This window comes from Myotis daubentonii, chromosome 5 (genome assembly GCF_963259705.1).
Source record: "Myotis daubentonii chromosome 5, mMyoDau2.1, whole genome shotgun sequence".
NCBI lineage: Eukaryota > Metazoa > Chordata > Mammalia > Chiroptera > Vespertilionidae > Myotis > Myotis daubentonii.
The window spans coordinates 16181794-16196287 of NC_081844.1; the positions used below are offsets into that span (position 1 = coordinate 16181794).

The 14494-nt window shown below is 54.9% G+C and overlaps 1 protein-coding gene across 3 annotated transcripts; it reads left to right on the forward strand.

Moving 5' to 3' along the window:
- Positions 1 to 1893: 1893 nt before the first annotated feature.
- Positions 1894 to 14494, forward strand: PHYHIP (phytanoyl-CoA 2-hydroxylase interacting protein). Of its 3 annotated transcripts, XM_059696019.1 has the most exons (6): positions 1897 to 2117; positions 2819 to 3140; positions 6683 to 6876; positions 8001 to 8175; positions 10647 to 10764; positions 12424 to 14494. In XM_059696019.1, exons 3-6 carry the CDS (start codon positions 6712 to 6714, stop codon positions 12956 to 12958), a joined length of 993 nt encoding a protein of 330 aa, XP_059552002.1. In that variant the 5' UTR covers positions 1897 to 2117; positions 2819 to 3140; positions 6683 to 6711; the 3' UTR covers positions 12959 to 14494. The 3 variants fall into 3 exon arrangements, with proteins under 3 accessions (XP_059552004.1, XP_059552002.1, XP_059552003.1); XM_059696021.1 differs by lacking the exon at positions 2819 to 3140 and having other exon boundaries at positions 1894 to 2117; XM_059696020.1 differs by lacking the exon at positions 1897 to 2117 and having other exon boundaries at positions 2164 to 3140.

Sequence of the window (14494 nt, forward strand, 5' to 3'; positions counted from 1 at the left end):
AAACAATAACCATAAAATATCATCAGAGCTATAATTCCTAAATATTGTCAAATATCCAGTTAGTATTCAAATTTCCCAATTGTCCCATAGGGTGTTTTTTGGTAACAGTTTGTTTAAATCAGTATTCAAATATGGTCCATATTATTTAATATTTTACTGGAAATATAACTAAGGCACAGGACAAGATTTTCCTACAACAGTGATGGTGAACCTTTTGAGCTTGGCGTGTCAGCATTTTGAAAAACCCTAACTTAACTCTGGTGCCGTGTCACATATAGAAATTTTTTGATATCTGCAACCATAGCAAAACCAAGACTTACATTTTTGATATTTATTTTACATATTTAAATGCCATTTAACAAAGAAAAATCAACCAAAAAAATGAGTTCGCATGTCACCTCTCACACGCGTGTCATAGGTTCGCCATCACTGTCCTATAAGTATGTTCATTGCAGTGTTATTTAGAATGGAGAAAAAGCAAGAGAACTTAATCACAAAAAGGCATGTATGACCTAACAATAGAACATATTCAGCAACTGAAAACAATACTGTAGAAAGACTGCAATGAATAGAAAAGGTGCTGGTAACTGAGAAAAGCAGGTTATATATATCAGTATTTCTACTTTCTATTTTGGTTAATAAGGTAAATATCTCATTTGCCTGTATCTGAATCGTAAGGGCACAAGCGACTTTAATTTTCTCTTAACTGTTAGAATTAAATCTCATCTTTCTCCAGCGATCACGTACAACTTGTGTAATAAAAGGTTATTACAGATAAAACTGCCGCAGCAGTGCCTCTTGGCAGTGGTTTGGTTTCATGTGGAGGGAGTTGTGTTTGGCACGCTATGCTTTCTTCCGACCATGTGTTTCCTCATGTGATCTGCTGAGCACCCTCTGAGGCAAGAAGAGGCAGAAACCTTGGGCGGGCCGTGCCTTCACGGGACGCCAGCACGCAGCTCTACAAAAGCGCCTTCAGAGGGACATTGTTCACTGCTCGGGACACATGATCTCATGGGCTCTCCACATGCCACCCTGCCAAGGTAGGAGGCAGAGACGTGCAGGGACTGGCCTTCCTTTCACAGAGGGGGAAACTGAGGTGCAGAGAACCTGACCTTTTCCTCACACCCCTCAGGTTGGTCGTAGGGACAGACTGTGGCCCAGCTGTCTGGTGCTGGCCATCACCATGAGATTCTGTTTTGCATCTTTTCGGGTTTCACCATCTCAGTGTAGGTTTGGCCAAGGGAGTGCTGAATCCCGCCTCATTGTGACATACCACACCGCATTCTGCGGTTCAGGATCTGACCAAACTTGCTTGGGTTCTCCACACCCATTTAGGGTGGGATTGGCTTTTGCTGGTCTCTGCTTTCAGTGAACTATTCACTTTCTGTCCACTGTCACCTCCTCTAACCTTTGCTGCTGATGTCCGCAGCCCCTGAGTCCCGCTCAGTGCGTGTCCCTTATGCTGGGCTCAGGCCACCTGGGGCTCTCTGAGGTCCTCGCCAGGGCCTGCCCGCACAGTCTATTGTCTCCTGACTGCCGTCCGTGCACCAAGCCCTCCCCACCCCCACCACGCTCTTGCTTCCACAAGTCTCCACTTGGCTTGGCCCCACCTGTGCCCTGGAGCTGGTCCTGATTCCTCCTTCTCAGAATTCTTACCTGTACCCGGCAATTTAGTTGTCTATTTCTTGTTTCCTAATCGTGTCTCTAAATGTCCATCTTTCTCCCCTAAAAGACTGTGGGCTCCCGGCAGGCAGACACTTGCTGATATGGCTGTGATAACAGCTCTGGGCACTCCTCGCGTCCCAGGCCCAGAGCTGGGTGATTCACATGTTTATCTCATTCAGTGATGACAATAAACTTGTGTGATTATTGCATTTAATAGACGAAGACACTGCAGCTCTGAGAGGTTGGGTAACTTGTCCAGCACCACCCAGCTAGAAAGTAATAGACTCTATTAAATAGAGCAAGAATTTTAACCGTATCTGTCTGTCTGCAAAGGCCATGCTTCTCCACACTGCACGTACTCACTGCTGGTTGCTTGGTTCAAATTTCCTTGCGGGCTCTTCACAGCGGCATCCACAGGGTCTGCGTTTTCTGCGGATCCTTATCAGTAGACAGTAAGTATTCTCTCTGGCCACTGTGCTCAGGGCTTGGCTCCTCTGAGCCCAGATAGTTGGCTAGAATCCGAGCACTCCGAGCTCTGTGGGTCCCTCCCATCCCCACTTTCTTGCTTCTGCACACCCTTCACAGCCCCACACTTCTCTCTCTTGTCTCCCTCTGCGTAAGCAGTCAGACTTTCCCTAGACCACCAGGGTTCTCTTGGGCTTCGGTAAGATAGCTCTTGATAGAGTTGGTAAGAAAATGGAGCTGTGGATTAGCCAAAGGCCCAGAGGAAAGAAACCAGACTAAGACCGACACCGCTGCCTCCCCACCGCACCCATCCCACACACAGACGGGCTCCCAAACCCCATCGGAATCCTGCCCCTTCACAGCCACCCCCTCCCCCCATCAGAATCTTTGCTTCAGGCTCCCGAGCCCTTGGGCTAAGCCCCACCCTCTCCCAGCATCCTAAAGTTTGGGGGCTGCATTCAACTGAGAGATTTCCAAGGAGAGGTGTGTTGGAGGGACTTCTGCCAAGGCACGTGTCCTGGGAAAACGGGGAAGGGGGCGGCCACCGCCGCTGTCTCGGAAGACATCCGCGTTGCTCCCTTCCAGACCTTCTGCCCTTTCCCCCTCCCACCAACCCGGGAGAGCAGGGACCGAGCTTGCTTATTGTCACCTGACGCTGGGCAGCCACTGATCCCATTGGTGGAGCCAGATTGGGTCTGGCTCTCCCGTTCCTTCTCGTCTTCTCTGCCTCTCTCTCCTCCACATCGCTTTGCTTTTGCCTCTCCTTGCGCTCGGCTGGGAACATCGCCTCTCCCGGGGCAGCAGCGCGCTGCGGAGCCGCAGGGACTGCCCGTGGGGCATGGAAGAAGCCTCCTTCGCCGCCGTGAAAGGAGCAAGAGGAGCCGGCGAGTGCTGCTGCCTGTGACCCGGGCATCCAGGCTGCTGCCCCTCTGCCTGGGGAGCCCATCCACACAGAGCTCTCTCCCTTCCCTCCGTTCCAGGTCTCCCTCTGCAGAGCCTGGTGGAGCCAGGTGAGTGCCCTTCCTCTGCTGTCAATCCCGAGAGGGACCTGGGTGGCCAGGGGCTAGGAGCTGGGGGCACGAGGGTCCTGCCACTGCTTGCAGTGCCCGCCTGGATTGCCAGGGCCAACGACCTTGTCCCCTTTCCCCCAGGCCCTTGGCCAAGGGGTTAACAGCTGGATCCTGTCCCCAGGGCACCACAGTTAGTCACCCCGTGACCATTCTGCTGCAGTCAGCGATGCCAACAGGGACAGTGGGGTGGCCTGTGGTGCTTTTCTGAATGAGCATGGGCAAAAGGTACCATAGCAGTGTGTGCACCATGCTTGGGAGGAGACTGGAGGTTTGCCTGCGCAGATAGTTCTGTCCGCATGCAGTTATGTTCATGTGTGGGTTTTAACTGCTGTGTGGCATGTCTAGGAACATACGTTTCTTGTACATGTGATGCACATGTGTGTGGGGATCACTTATCTGAGTAGCCTGTGAATCCATGTCAGTAGGGACAGTGTGAAGCAGTAGATTTGTGGGTGGGTATGTGTGTAGGAGTACATGTTGACGGAGGGTTTCTATGTGGGAGGTGCGACGTGAAGCAGAAGGGGGTAGGTAGGTGGAGAGTGTGGGCTAAGCCCCGGTCTGTGGGCAGAGCTGCGTAGGTAGGCAAACCTGTTGGCATATGAAGGCTCGGCTTTGTCAGAGTGTGGCCAGAAACAAACATGTTTTCAAAGTCTGTGTCTTTGAGCCTTGAGAAGACTTGAGGGCGAATACCAGAATATGGGCAGAGGTTGACGTGTGTGCAAATAAAAATACATGGGTGTCAGCGGGCATATGGGTTGCATGCCTCCTGTGTCAGTGCCATGCATGTATGTTGGTGCCTATGGTTCCCCCCCTAAGTTACGGCTTTGTGAGAAGGTGTGCATACATATGTGTGTGTGAGAGCCTGTGGACTTAAGCATGTGAGGGTCTGTATGGAGGTGACAGCTAGTGGAGGGGAAGCTGCTGGGCAGTCTTAGAATGTGGAGAGTGGCAGAAGGTCCTTGGGTGCGTAGGGGAGCAGGTGGGAGTGAGAATGTCTGAGGAGGTGTGTGCAGCCTGTCTGTGGGCATACTTGGTGTGTGCGTATGTGTGTGCATGTGTGCGTGTGTGTGTGTGTGTGTGTGTGTGTGTGTGCTCGAATGCGCGCGCCGGCCTGCCTGTGGGTGTGTGAATGCTTGTCTCAGGGTGGATTCACACAGGAGTGTGGGTGTTTCTCAGGTGTTGTCTCAACCTGTCTCTCACACCCTGCCCTTCCCTGGTCATCTGGGCTTGGAGAACTGGGTTCATGCCCACCTTTGGCCCACCCTGGCTTTCCTGATCTCCCAGTGTCACTCATGGCCAGTCTCCCAGTCTTGCGTGGGAGTCGTCTGGCTCTCCTAGAATGTCGATGGGGAAGGCTGACCCACGTCCTGGCCACCTCAGCACCAAGCCGCTGTCCTGTCTCTGGGAGACTGAGGAGGACTGAGGCAGCGGCAGGTGCACCCCCACTGGGTAGGCGTGTACTGCATCCCATGTGGGTGGGAGACAGCCACCGAGGCCCTCCCTGGGGTGGGCATATGTCTGTGTTGGTGTGTGTGGGTGCATGTGTGAGTGTGTGTGTGTGTGTGTGTGTGTGTGTGTGTGTGAGTGTGTGTGTGTATGTGGGGGCACATGCCTGTCTTGCTGGGGAGCTCTTCACTGGGACCTCAGAGGATGGCATCTCCTCACCGCTTCACAACTGTCCCCAGGAATTACAAACTGGTTTCTTGTCTAGTTGTTTCCAGACACCCTATCCCAATCTGTTTTATTTTGTGGGGGGCCTGGTAGCACCCCCATGCTTATCTACCATGAGATTCACGAGGTCCACTGGCATTTGGCTGAACTGCACAGCAGGCAGGCATACACTTTAGGGTGGAAAGCTAAGATGTAACAAAGGCTCAGGGAACACCCTGGGACAGGTAAGGGCCATCACCCAGATCCTTTGCCCTGTGGCTGCCACCCAGGCAGCCCACAGGTTAATTTAGAGGTGCCAGGCTCCAGAGCAGACTTCGTTGACAGGAAAGTGTGGGCTGAATCTTCTGGAAGCTATAAATAGAAGTACCTGCTTTCGAAGGCACAAGGTACCCTTACCCTAGCGCCTGGGTGAAGAGAAGGAGAGGGAAGGAGGAGAAAGGAGATGACATGCCAGAAATCTGAGCTGTGCTGGGACTGGGCTTGAGGAAGAACCGGGAAGCATGAGCTCGACTGGGTACTGAGCAGATGTCCCAGGAGAAAGCCCGGCCTACACTCAGGCTCCTATCCCAGAGACAGCCCCTTCCCTCCCCTCTCCCCTCCCCACCCCACTTCGCAGGGCTCCAGTGAGCCAGGCCAAAGTCAGGGCCAGAGTCAGCGCCTCCTGGCTAAGCACAGAGAGAGTGGTGGTCCTTCCCACCTGGGGGAGCAGCCAGGGGAAGAAGTGCAGGGGAGATGGGGACTGGGGGGGGGGTGGGGAAATGCCATTGCTTGAGAGAAAAGGACAGAGAAGGAAAACTAAATATTGGTAAAATTATGTGCACCTGTGCATACATACACGCCACACATGTCATGTCACACACACACACACACACACACACACACACACACACACACGGAAACACAACTTCCACGTAACGGTAAAGGGTAGAGTGCTCCAGAGTCAGACACCTGAGTTTGAATCATTTTCTAACTGTGTGACCTTTGGCATCTTAGTACCCCCAACTTCAGCTACCTCATCTGGAAAATGGGTGTAATAATAATGCCTACCTATTGGGAGCTTACATGAGATGCTGTTGGTGAAATTAGCAGCACTTAGCCTGCCACAGGCGTCAAAAGTAAAACTAATTACTTAAGAGAATCAAGTGCCAGAGGAAAGAATATACAGCAGTGGGAAAAGAGTGAAAGGGAAAGAACGATAGTGCAAAAGTTACGGGTGGGGGAAGGTCTGTCTGTAGCTTGTACTCCCGTCCGCCACCAGTGGAAACACGTGCACTTGCACTCCCAGCCCTGTGTGGTGGTGACCCCTGCTGAGTGCCCCCCCGCTGAGAGGAGGGGTTCTGACCCCCTAGAGCCCTGCACCCTTGGCCTCTTGGCTGCTAGTGTCCTCCTCCTGCCTGCACCCTCACACCCATGTCCTTGGTGGGTGCTTCCTGTCTCTCCTGTGCCTCACACTGTTCCCTCCACCCCCACCCCTTTCTCCTTTCACGCCTGCTGGCTGAGGGCCCCCTCCTCGGCTCCATCTGCTGACAATCTGTCCCGCCTGGCGTTCTCGGCGTTCCCACTGCCTCCGCCACCTGTCAGGTGCCGTCTGCTCTGCAGACCCCTCTTAGGAGAGCCAAAAGCCCGGGGGACGCCCTTCCCACCTTCAGTCCTACCCTCCAGTCTGCCCTGTGCAACCTTTCCATCCGATTCGATGGGGCAGGTGCAAATAACGGCTCCTCCAGGTCCCGCCTGGAAAGGAATATTGGGAGGAGACATTCCCGAAGACTGCATGGTGGGGCGGGAGGTGCTGATGCTTCCTCTCCTCTCAGTCCCCACAGGAGCCGAACCAAAAGGGAGCATGGAGCTGCTGTCCACTCCCCACAGCATCGAGGTCAATAACATCACCTGTGACTCCTTCCGCATCTCCTGGGCCATGGAGAACAGTGACCTGGAGAGGGTCACCCATTATTTCATCGACCTCAACAAGAAGGAGAATAAGAACTCCAACAAATTCAAGCACCGGGTGAGCACGTCTTCCTCACACCTGCTGTGAAGGGCGGCAGGATGACGCACGCCTGGAGCGGACAGTGGGGAGCTGGAGAGGCCTGATTCCAACCCAGGCTCTTCTTACTGTGTGATCTTGGTAAAGTTAGTTAACCTCTCTGAGCCTGGGTTCCTTTGCTGGCAAAAGGGGAGTAATAATCATGGCAGCCCCTGCAGGCGTGTGAGAGGCATCTGTGAGGTAATGTTTGTGTGCCGTTTGGCTCGGGGCCCAGCACACAGTGAAGACCGTTATCGGCACCGTGATTAGGGCAGGAAAACCCAGGCGGGCCACGACATCACACCTGGGGGTGCCTTGTGGACTGGGTGGGTCACATGGGCTGTGGGCAGGGGTGAGGCCCTTTGCAGGGTCCTTCAGGCCCCTGTGATCCTCTCTGCCCCGGCCTCTGGCCTGTTTGCTGGGTTTAGAAAATGCATGTGAGAGAGTCCCCTGTCGGCTGGGGCATCCTTTTCCTGGGTTAAAGCTGGTGTGGGGTGGGTGGGGGGAAGGCTCCCATCTTCTAAGCTGGGGGAGAGGCAGCGATAGAGTGAGGTGGGAAGAAGCTGGTTCCCACGGCGACAGCACCCTGTGGGTTACTCACCCTCTCTCTTTGGAACTGGCTCCCCCGATCTGGGTGTCTTTTGGCAGGCCAGTTGCCACGGTGACGTGAATGTTCAACACCACCCCCTTAACCTCCTCCCAAAAGAATAAGGCATATTTTCCCTTCCTCCCTGGCTTCTCAGCATTGGCCGTTGCCGTGGAAACGGCACTGCAGTGTGCAGAGCTCTCGAAGTCTCCCTCGAAAACGGAGGTCTGGCCGCCCTCAACTTTGTGGGCTTCCACCCCAGTGGCCTTTCTCCTTAGTTCCCAAGAGAAGGGGCATCAGGCAGTTAAGGATGGTGGAGGCTGCGGAGTGTCTGTGTGGTCTTCCCAACGGCCACTGCTTGCTCCTGCAGAGCCTGGTGGCCAGGACACCCGGCCATCGAATCACTGAGACTCTGGCCCTCTCCAGGAGGCACGGGGTTGGGGAAGGTCTGAGGGAATGCCAAGGCTGGGCGTGACCCCCAATTTGACTCTTGGCTCTCGGTCTGCACCCGATGTCTCAGGATGTGCCCACAAAGCTTGTGGCCAAGGCTGTGCCCCTGCCCATGACGGTGAGAGGCCACTGGTTCCTGAGCCCCCGCACAGAGTACAGCGTGGCGGTGCAGACTGCAGTGAAGCAGAGCGACGGGGAGTACCTGGTGTCCGGCTGGAGCGAGACAGTCGAGTTCTGCACCGGAGGTGAGGCCCTGCCGGTCTGTGCTTTTGTGCATCCGGTTTAGTTATGGTCAGGAGGGGGCTTCGTCTTTTTAAAAAATCTTTTATATATCTGTATCTATGTCTATGTCTACGTCTATATCTACTGGTATACCTCTCTCTATATATATCTTTCTCTCTATATATATGTAGATATTAATTTCAGAAAAGAAGGGAAAGGGAGAGAGAGAGAGAGAGAAATGTCAATGATGACAGAGAATGACTGATTGGCTGCCTCCTACATGCCCCCTATTGGGGATTGGGCTCCAAACCCGACATGTGCCCTGACTGGAACCAAACCGTGACCTCCTGGTTCAGAGGTTGACGCTTAACCATTAAGCTGCACTGGCTGGGCAAAGGGGCTTCGTCTTAACATAGCAGATACCGTGACCACCTGCTGTACACCAGCACCAGGCCTAGGCCTTCAGGGAAACACAGGTAGATGAGACCTGCCCCTGCCCCTCCACCCCCCACCCCCAAAGCCTGTAATGCAGGAGGCAGATGTGAGCACTACTAATCATGGTGATGACGTCATTTCTATAAAGGGAAGGAGTCATTTTTCTGGCTTGGGGCAAGCATGTTTTTCTGAATTGTGGTAAAATACACATAACATAAAAGTTGCTATCTTAACCATTTTAAGTGTACAGTTCAGTGGTATTAAGTACATTCATGTTCGTATGTAACTAATCTCCAAAACTTTTCATCTTCCCCTACTGGAACTCTATATCCACGGAACAACACCTCCCACTCCCCCCTCACTGCAGCCCCTGGCAACCACCATTCCACTCTCTGTCTCTCTAAATTTGACCACTCTTGTGAGGGTAATCACGTAGTATTTGTCCCTCTGTGACTGGCTTATGCACTTAACATCATGACCTCAAGATTCATCTGTGTTGTAGCATGTGTCAGAATTTCCTTCCTTCTTTTTTTTAAAAAAATATATTTTATTGATTTTTTTTTACAGAGAGGAAGGGAGAGGGATAGAGAGTTAGAAACATTGATGAGAGAGAAACATCCATCAGCTGCCTTCTGCACACCTCCCACTGGGGATGTGCCCGCAACCAAGGTACATGCCCTTGACCAGAATCGAACCCGGGACCCTTGAGTCTGCAGGCCGACGCTCCATCCACTGAACCAAACTGGTCAGGGCAATTTCCTTCCTTCTTAAGGTGGAATAATATCACATTGTGTGGCTAGACCGCGTTTTAGCAATCACCGGTCGCTGGATGCTTCATGGAGCAATCACATTTTGCTCGTCTTGCGCCTCCACTTAGCCTGAGAAAATGATCCTTATTCAGCAGTCTCACAAACTCTCATAGCAGAACTTAGCTTGGAAATTCCAGCATGAACAAGCAAAAAACCAGGCTCAAGTGTACTTGGTCACTGATGACCCAGGTTCTGTCCCCGCAGTATTCTATTCTTTTGGTGTCCGTGGTGAGAACTGCCCCAGATCTCCCTCTGTCACAAGGAAGGGGCAGGGGACAGTTTTAGCCCTGGGCCTACGAGGCGGCGGCTCCACCCTCTGCCAAGGTCTGTGCCCTTTGCTGTGTCCTTGAGCTGCTGTTCTCTTCTGAGTGGTGCTTTCTCTTAGCTCAGCTGCACACCCCCCTCTCTGAAGGTGCTCCCTCTCGCCGTGGGGAAAGCCTCTTAGTTTACCCCAGAACTCCACGTGTGCTGGGAATTTAATTCAAGCAGGGGAGCTGGGGGTGGCGGCAGTCCAGTCCATATTTCTCTTGCCAAACCCAGCACCCTGGCCAGAGCTGCATCAGCAAGGAGGAAAGGGCACCTTTTCTAATTTGCACAAAGGCGCTGTCGAGGCTAGCAGCCCTCTGCTGGGGCCTCTGGGCTCTGGGCTCTGGGCTCTGGGCCCTGGCCCTGGCCCGGGGGAGGGTCCAGTTTCATGCATGAACAAGCAAAAAGCCAGGCTCATGGAAACACTATCTTGTTTCCATGATTTTCTGCTTTTCCTGGGATACGAAGTAGAGTCCTTGCCCCAGACCTGGTCCACCTAAACACTCACCTCAGGTCTCGGCAGGCTCTCCAGGAGTCTCCCCTGTAATGACAACTCGCATCCCCATGAGTGGTGTGGGCAGCCTCTGACCTGAGGGCTCTCCCTAAAGGACCTCAAAACCCCCCCCTCTCAGTCCTTCATCTGCCTGCTGGTCCTTTCACAGGAGGCCTAGGATGGCCTGGGATGACAGCCCCGGGGGCTGTATTGTATAACAGGCCAGCCCTTGTCTGAGCAGAGTCCTGAGCCTCTGGCACTGAAGGTGCAGAGGTGATGAGGACAGACAGCCTCCAGCTGGCCCATTCCCACGTGGTCCAAGATGCTGTGAACGTTTGGTGTCCCCTGCTGCTCTGAGCACAGAGATGGGTTGGCATTCACATTGCGGGTGAGGGAGGGGGAGGGGCTGTGACCCTGCTTGGCGGCCGCTCACCCATCTGCACTCTTGCAGATTATGCCAAGGAGCACCTGGCGCAGCTGCAGGAGAAGGCGGAGCAGATCGCAGGCCGCATGCTGCGCTTCTCTGTCTTCTACCGCAACCATCACAAGGAGTACTTCCAGCATGCCAGGTGTGTGCAGCCCTGCAGGCCCTCAGGTCCCTCCTCCCTCCCCCAGCTCTGCCTCAGCTGCCCAGGCTGTTTGATGAGACCTCAACTTGTCACCTGCCAGATCTTCTGCACAGAGTCGTCATGCCCTTCCACCACAGGCTGACTGCGGCGGGGGGGGGGGGGGGGGGGGGGGGGCGGGGGGGGGTTGCTGGTGGCTTGGGATTGAGCTCCAGGAAAGCAGAGAGCACTCAGGATAGAGCTGCCTGGGGCACCTGTGAAAACAGGCCTGGGCGAGTGATGACCCAGGTGGGATCCTCCTTTGAGGCAGTTCCTGTCTTGTGAAAGGCAGGTATCTCTCAATTCAGGCCCTGGGTCTGAAGGGGAGGTGGTGAGGGGGGGCACAGAGTGTGAGCGGATTCCCAGTATGAAGGGTTGTGCCCTTCACACTGTCTGCTGGGGAGCCTGGGGGTTCCAGGGTGTGTCCCAGGCAGCCCTGAGGGTGGTGCTGAGGGGTCATTGAGGAACTGCAAGGTGGACCTCACACCTATCATTCAACCTGAGCAGCATCAATTTTACTGCCTACGGCCCGCCTATGTATAATTCCCTTTGGGGAAAAAGAGAGAGGTTCCACATTTAAAATTCTTGATCCAATCGATGATGTCATCTAACACCTTCAGCCGAAACATGGGGATCCTGAGACCCAGAGGGCCAGCAATTCACTAGTCACTTAGGACAGCCAGGACCAAGCAACAGTGAGGCTGGACTAGCGGCTGCCCACCCCCCAGGACTACTGACCCTGCTCCAAGTCCATGTCCTAAGGCTGGGCCAGGACAAGCCACCACCAGTATTGTCTGTCTTTATCATGGTGTCACTCTGACCCTACCCCAGGGCCGTGGGGGCCTGGAGGGCCTCTGGTGTTTGCACTAAAGAAGAGAGGCAGTGAGGTGAGTGGTTAGGGCACTGGCCCTGTTTGGGTTTCTCTATCAGAAAGCGGGCAAGAGACAGAGAGCACCGTGTGTGCCAGAATATAGAGGACTAAAGGCAGAATCCCCTCGAAACTCTGTCTGTTGTGGGACGGTGCGGACAGATGGAATATGATCAGTGTGTGTGATTACGGAGTGAAACTCAGTGTCCTGCACATAGCAGACAATCAAAATTTTGTTGAGTGCAAGTGCCTGATGTTCCTGGAAGGTTTTAGAGAGAAAGGGATACCGATGCTGGGCCTTGAAGGATGAATAAGTGTTTGCCAGGCCAGGTGGAGAAAGTGGGAAGGGAAGTCCAGGCAGAGGGCAGAGCACTGCAAATGCAGAGGCAGGAAAGAGTTGGGGTGGCGTTCCCCTGTGGCTGGAGGTTGTCACCTGCGGGTAGGGGTGGTAAGAGGTGGAGCCAGAAAGACCAGATTGTGACGGCCTTGCTTTTCCCTCAAGCTCCAGCAACGGGCTTTATGCGGGGAACAGCAGGTCCAGGCCTCTCCTCTGTGAAAGAGTGGGCTGGATCGGCCCATCTCCTCCCGGCTCTCGCATTCTGGAACGTTCTATTTGTGATGGGTGGAGGCGGTGGCTGGTGGGAGAGCTGGGAACGGGGGCTGGCTCCCTTCTTACCACACACAGCAGCCAAGCCTCAGCCCAGCTAACCAGTGGCATTTTCTCTTCCCTTTGGCATTGTCCCTGGAATGGGTAGGACCCACTGCGGGAACATGCTGCAGACCTACCTGAAGGACAACAGCGGCAGCCACGGCTCCCCAACCAGCGGCATGCTCCACGGCGTCTTCTTCAGCTGCAACACGGAGTTCAACACGGGCCAGCCCCCTCAGGACTCCCCCTACGGCCGCTGGCGCTTCCAGATCCCTGCCCAGCGCCTTTTCAACCCCAGCACCAACCTCTACTTTGCGGACTTCTACTGTATGTACACAGCCTACCACTACGCCATCCTGGTGCTGGCCCCCAAGGGCTCCCTGGGGGACCGCTTCTGCCGAGACCGCCTGCCCCTTCTGGACATTGCCTGCAACAAGTTCCTGACCTGCAGCGTGGAGGATGGGGAGCTGGTCTTCCGCCACGCCCAGGACCTCATCCTGGAGATCATCTACACTGAGCCCGTCGACCTGTCCCTGGGCACCCTGGGGGAGATCAGCGGCCACCAGCTCATGAGCTTGTCCACTGCTGACGCCAAGAAAGACCCCAGCTGCAAGACCTGCAACATCAGTGTGGGCCGCTAGGGACTCCGGGAGAGCTGGGGGGCTAGGGAGAAATGACAGGCGGGTGGTGGTGGGTGACGTAAGTTCAGGGAGCTGGCTTTCTCTCTCCTGCCCCCCTACCCTCTCCGCACTGTCAGCTCCCCTCCCCCTCCTCTTGGCATTAGAGGTAACAGAGGGTGGTCCCCCTGGTAAGCGTGGCCCACCCATGCCTGGTAGACTTGAACAGGCTCTTGGCTTCAGTAGGTCGGTGGGGGCAGGGGCTGGGTTCCTGGAAACTTCCTCTTCCCTCTGATGTCCCCGTCCTGCTATTTCTCGCTTCATTACAGGCCTCCATCTCACGGAGACTTGCAGCCTCTGGGCTCTTTCGGGAAAGCCTCTCTAGGCCAAAGCCCACATGTAGCTTGCCTGCCTCCCGAGGGGACACAGAGCTGTGGGGTGCCCTTCCTTAGTCACACCCACCCCACTCAGGACCACCAGAGGGTGCCCCTCCCTGTTCAGCTGGGCCTGGGGACTTCCTACTCCAGACCTGGCCTTCCCTCTATAAATAGTCGCCTGCACACCCATGTCTTCCTGCCCGTCGGCACCTGCATGGGGAGAGCTGTCCCCCGCACCTGCGCTCTAGAAAGGGGCCCTCTTTTTTCTCTTGGCTTTGGGGCATCAAGGCTGTTGGAATTTGGCCTTTGTTCTGGAGATAGCATAGATCCTAGAGGACCTTCTCCCTTGCCCCGAGCACCGGGGTCTGGAATGGCAGCTACTGGGGTCGAGGAGGGGGAAAGAGACCCCTGAGACCCAGAGGGACCCCTTTCTGAGCTGGGAGTGGGTCGCCTCTTGTCCCGAGGGGCCTGGTGTGGAAGTAGACCCGAGGGCTTGCCCACAGAGCCCAGCACCCGCCTGGCTGTGAACTTGCTAGCTCTCTGTGTGTGATCTGGACTGTGGTTTCCCTGCCACCTGCCTGTCGCCCCCGCCCACTGGCACTGTCTGCACTCCCCTTTTAGCCTATTGTTGGCGAGTCCCTTCCCTGGGGAGCTCCTGTTAAAGACTTTCCTGGACCTAACAGCATTTTTACCTGTTTTCCTAGTTTTGTACGGGTCACCACGGTGGTGAGGGTAGACCCCCTGAGACAAGCAGACCAGGTGGGTGAGGAGGGGAGGTATTGATGGAGGCAGCTAGCTGTTTGGGGATGATGGGGGTGATGTCAGGTGGAGGAAAACAGCCTCCATAGTGACAACCCGATTTCTGTGATGAAGGACAGCAGGGGCCCCAGGCCAACAAGGCCATGTCTCAGTGAGGGGCAGGTGGGACAGCTGGTCGCCTCTTCTGTAGCCACAGGGAGTGGTGTGGTCAGCTGTCTCTGTGGCATGGATCAGGTCTGGGGGCCTGGGAGATGCATGGAGTAGGAGAGGACATGGCCCTCAGGCCCTCTCCCCCTCTGCTGGCAGCATCCCTGTGCGGTGGCCCGCTGCCCTCCCTTGGCCCCGTGTCTGCCCTGAGCTGGGGCACGCCTGCCTGTGCTGTGCTTGCGATGTGTACCAATAAACAAGCCACCATGGCCTGAGA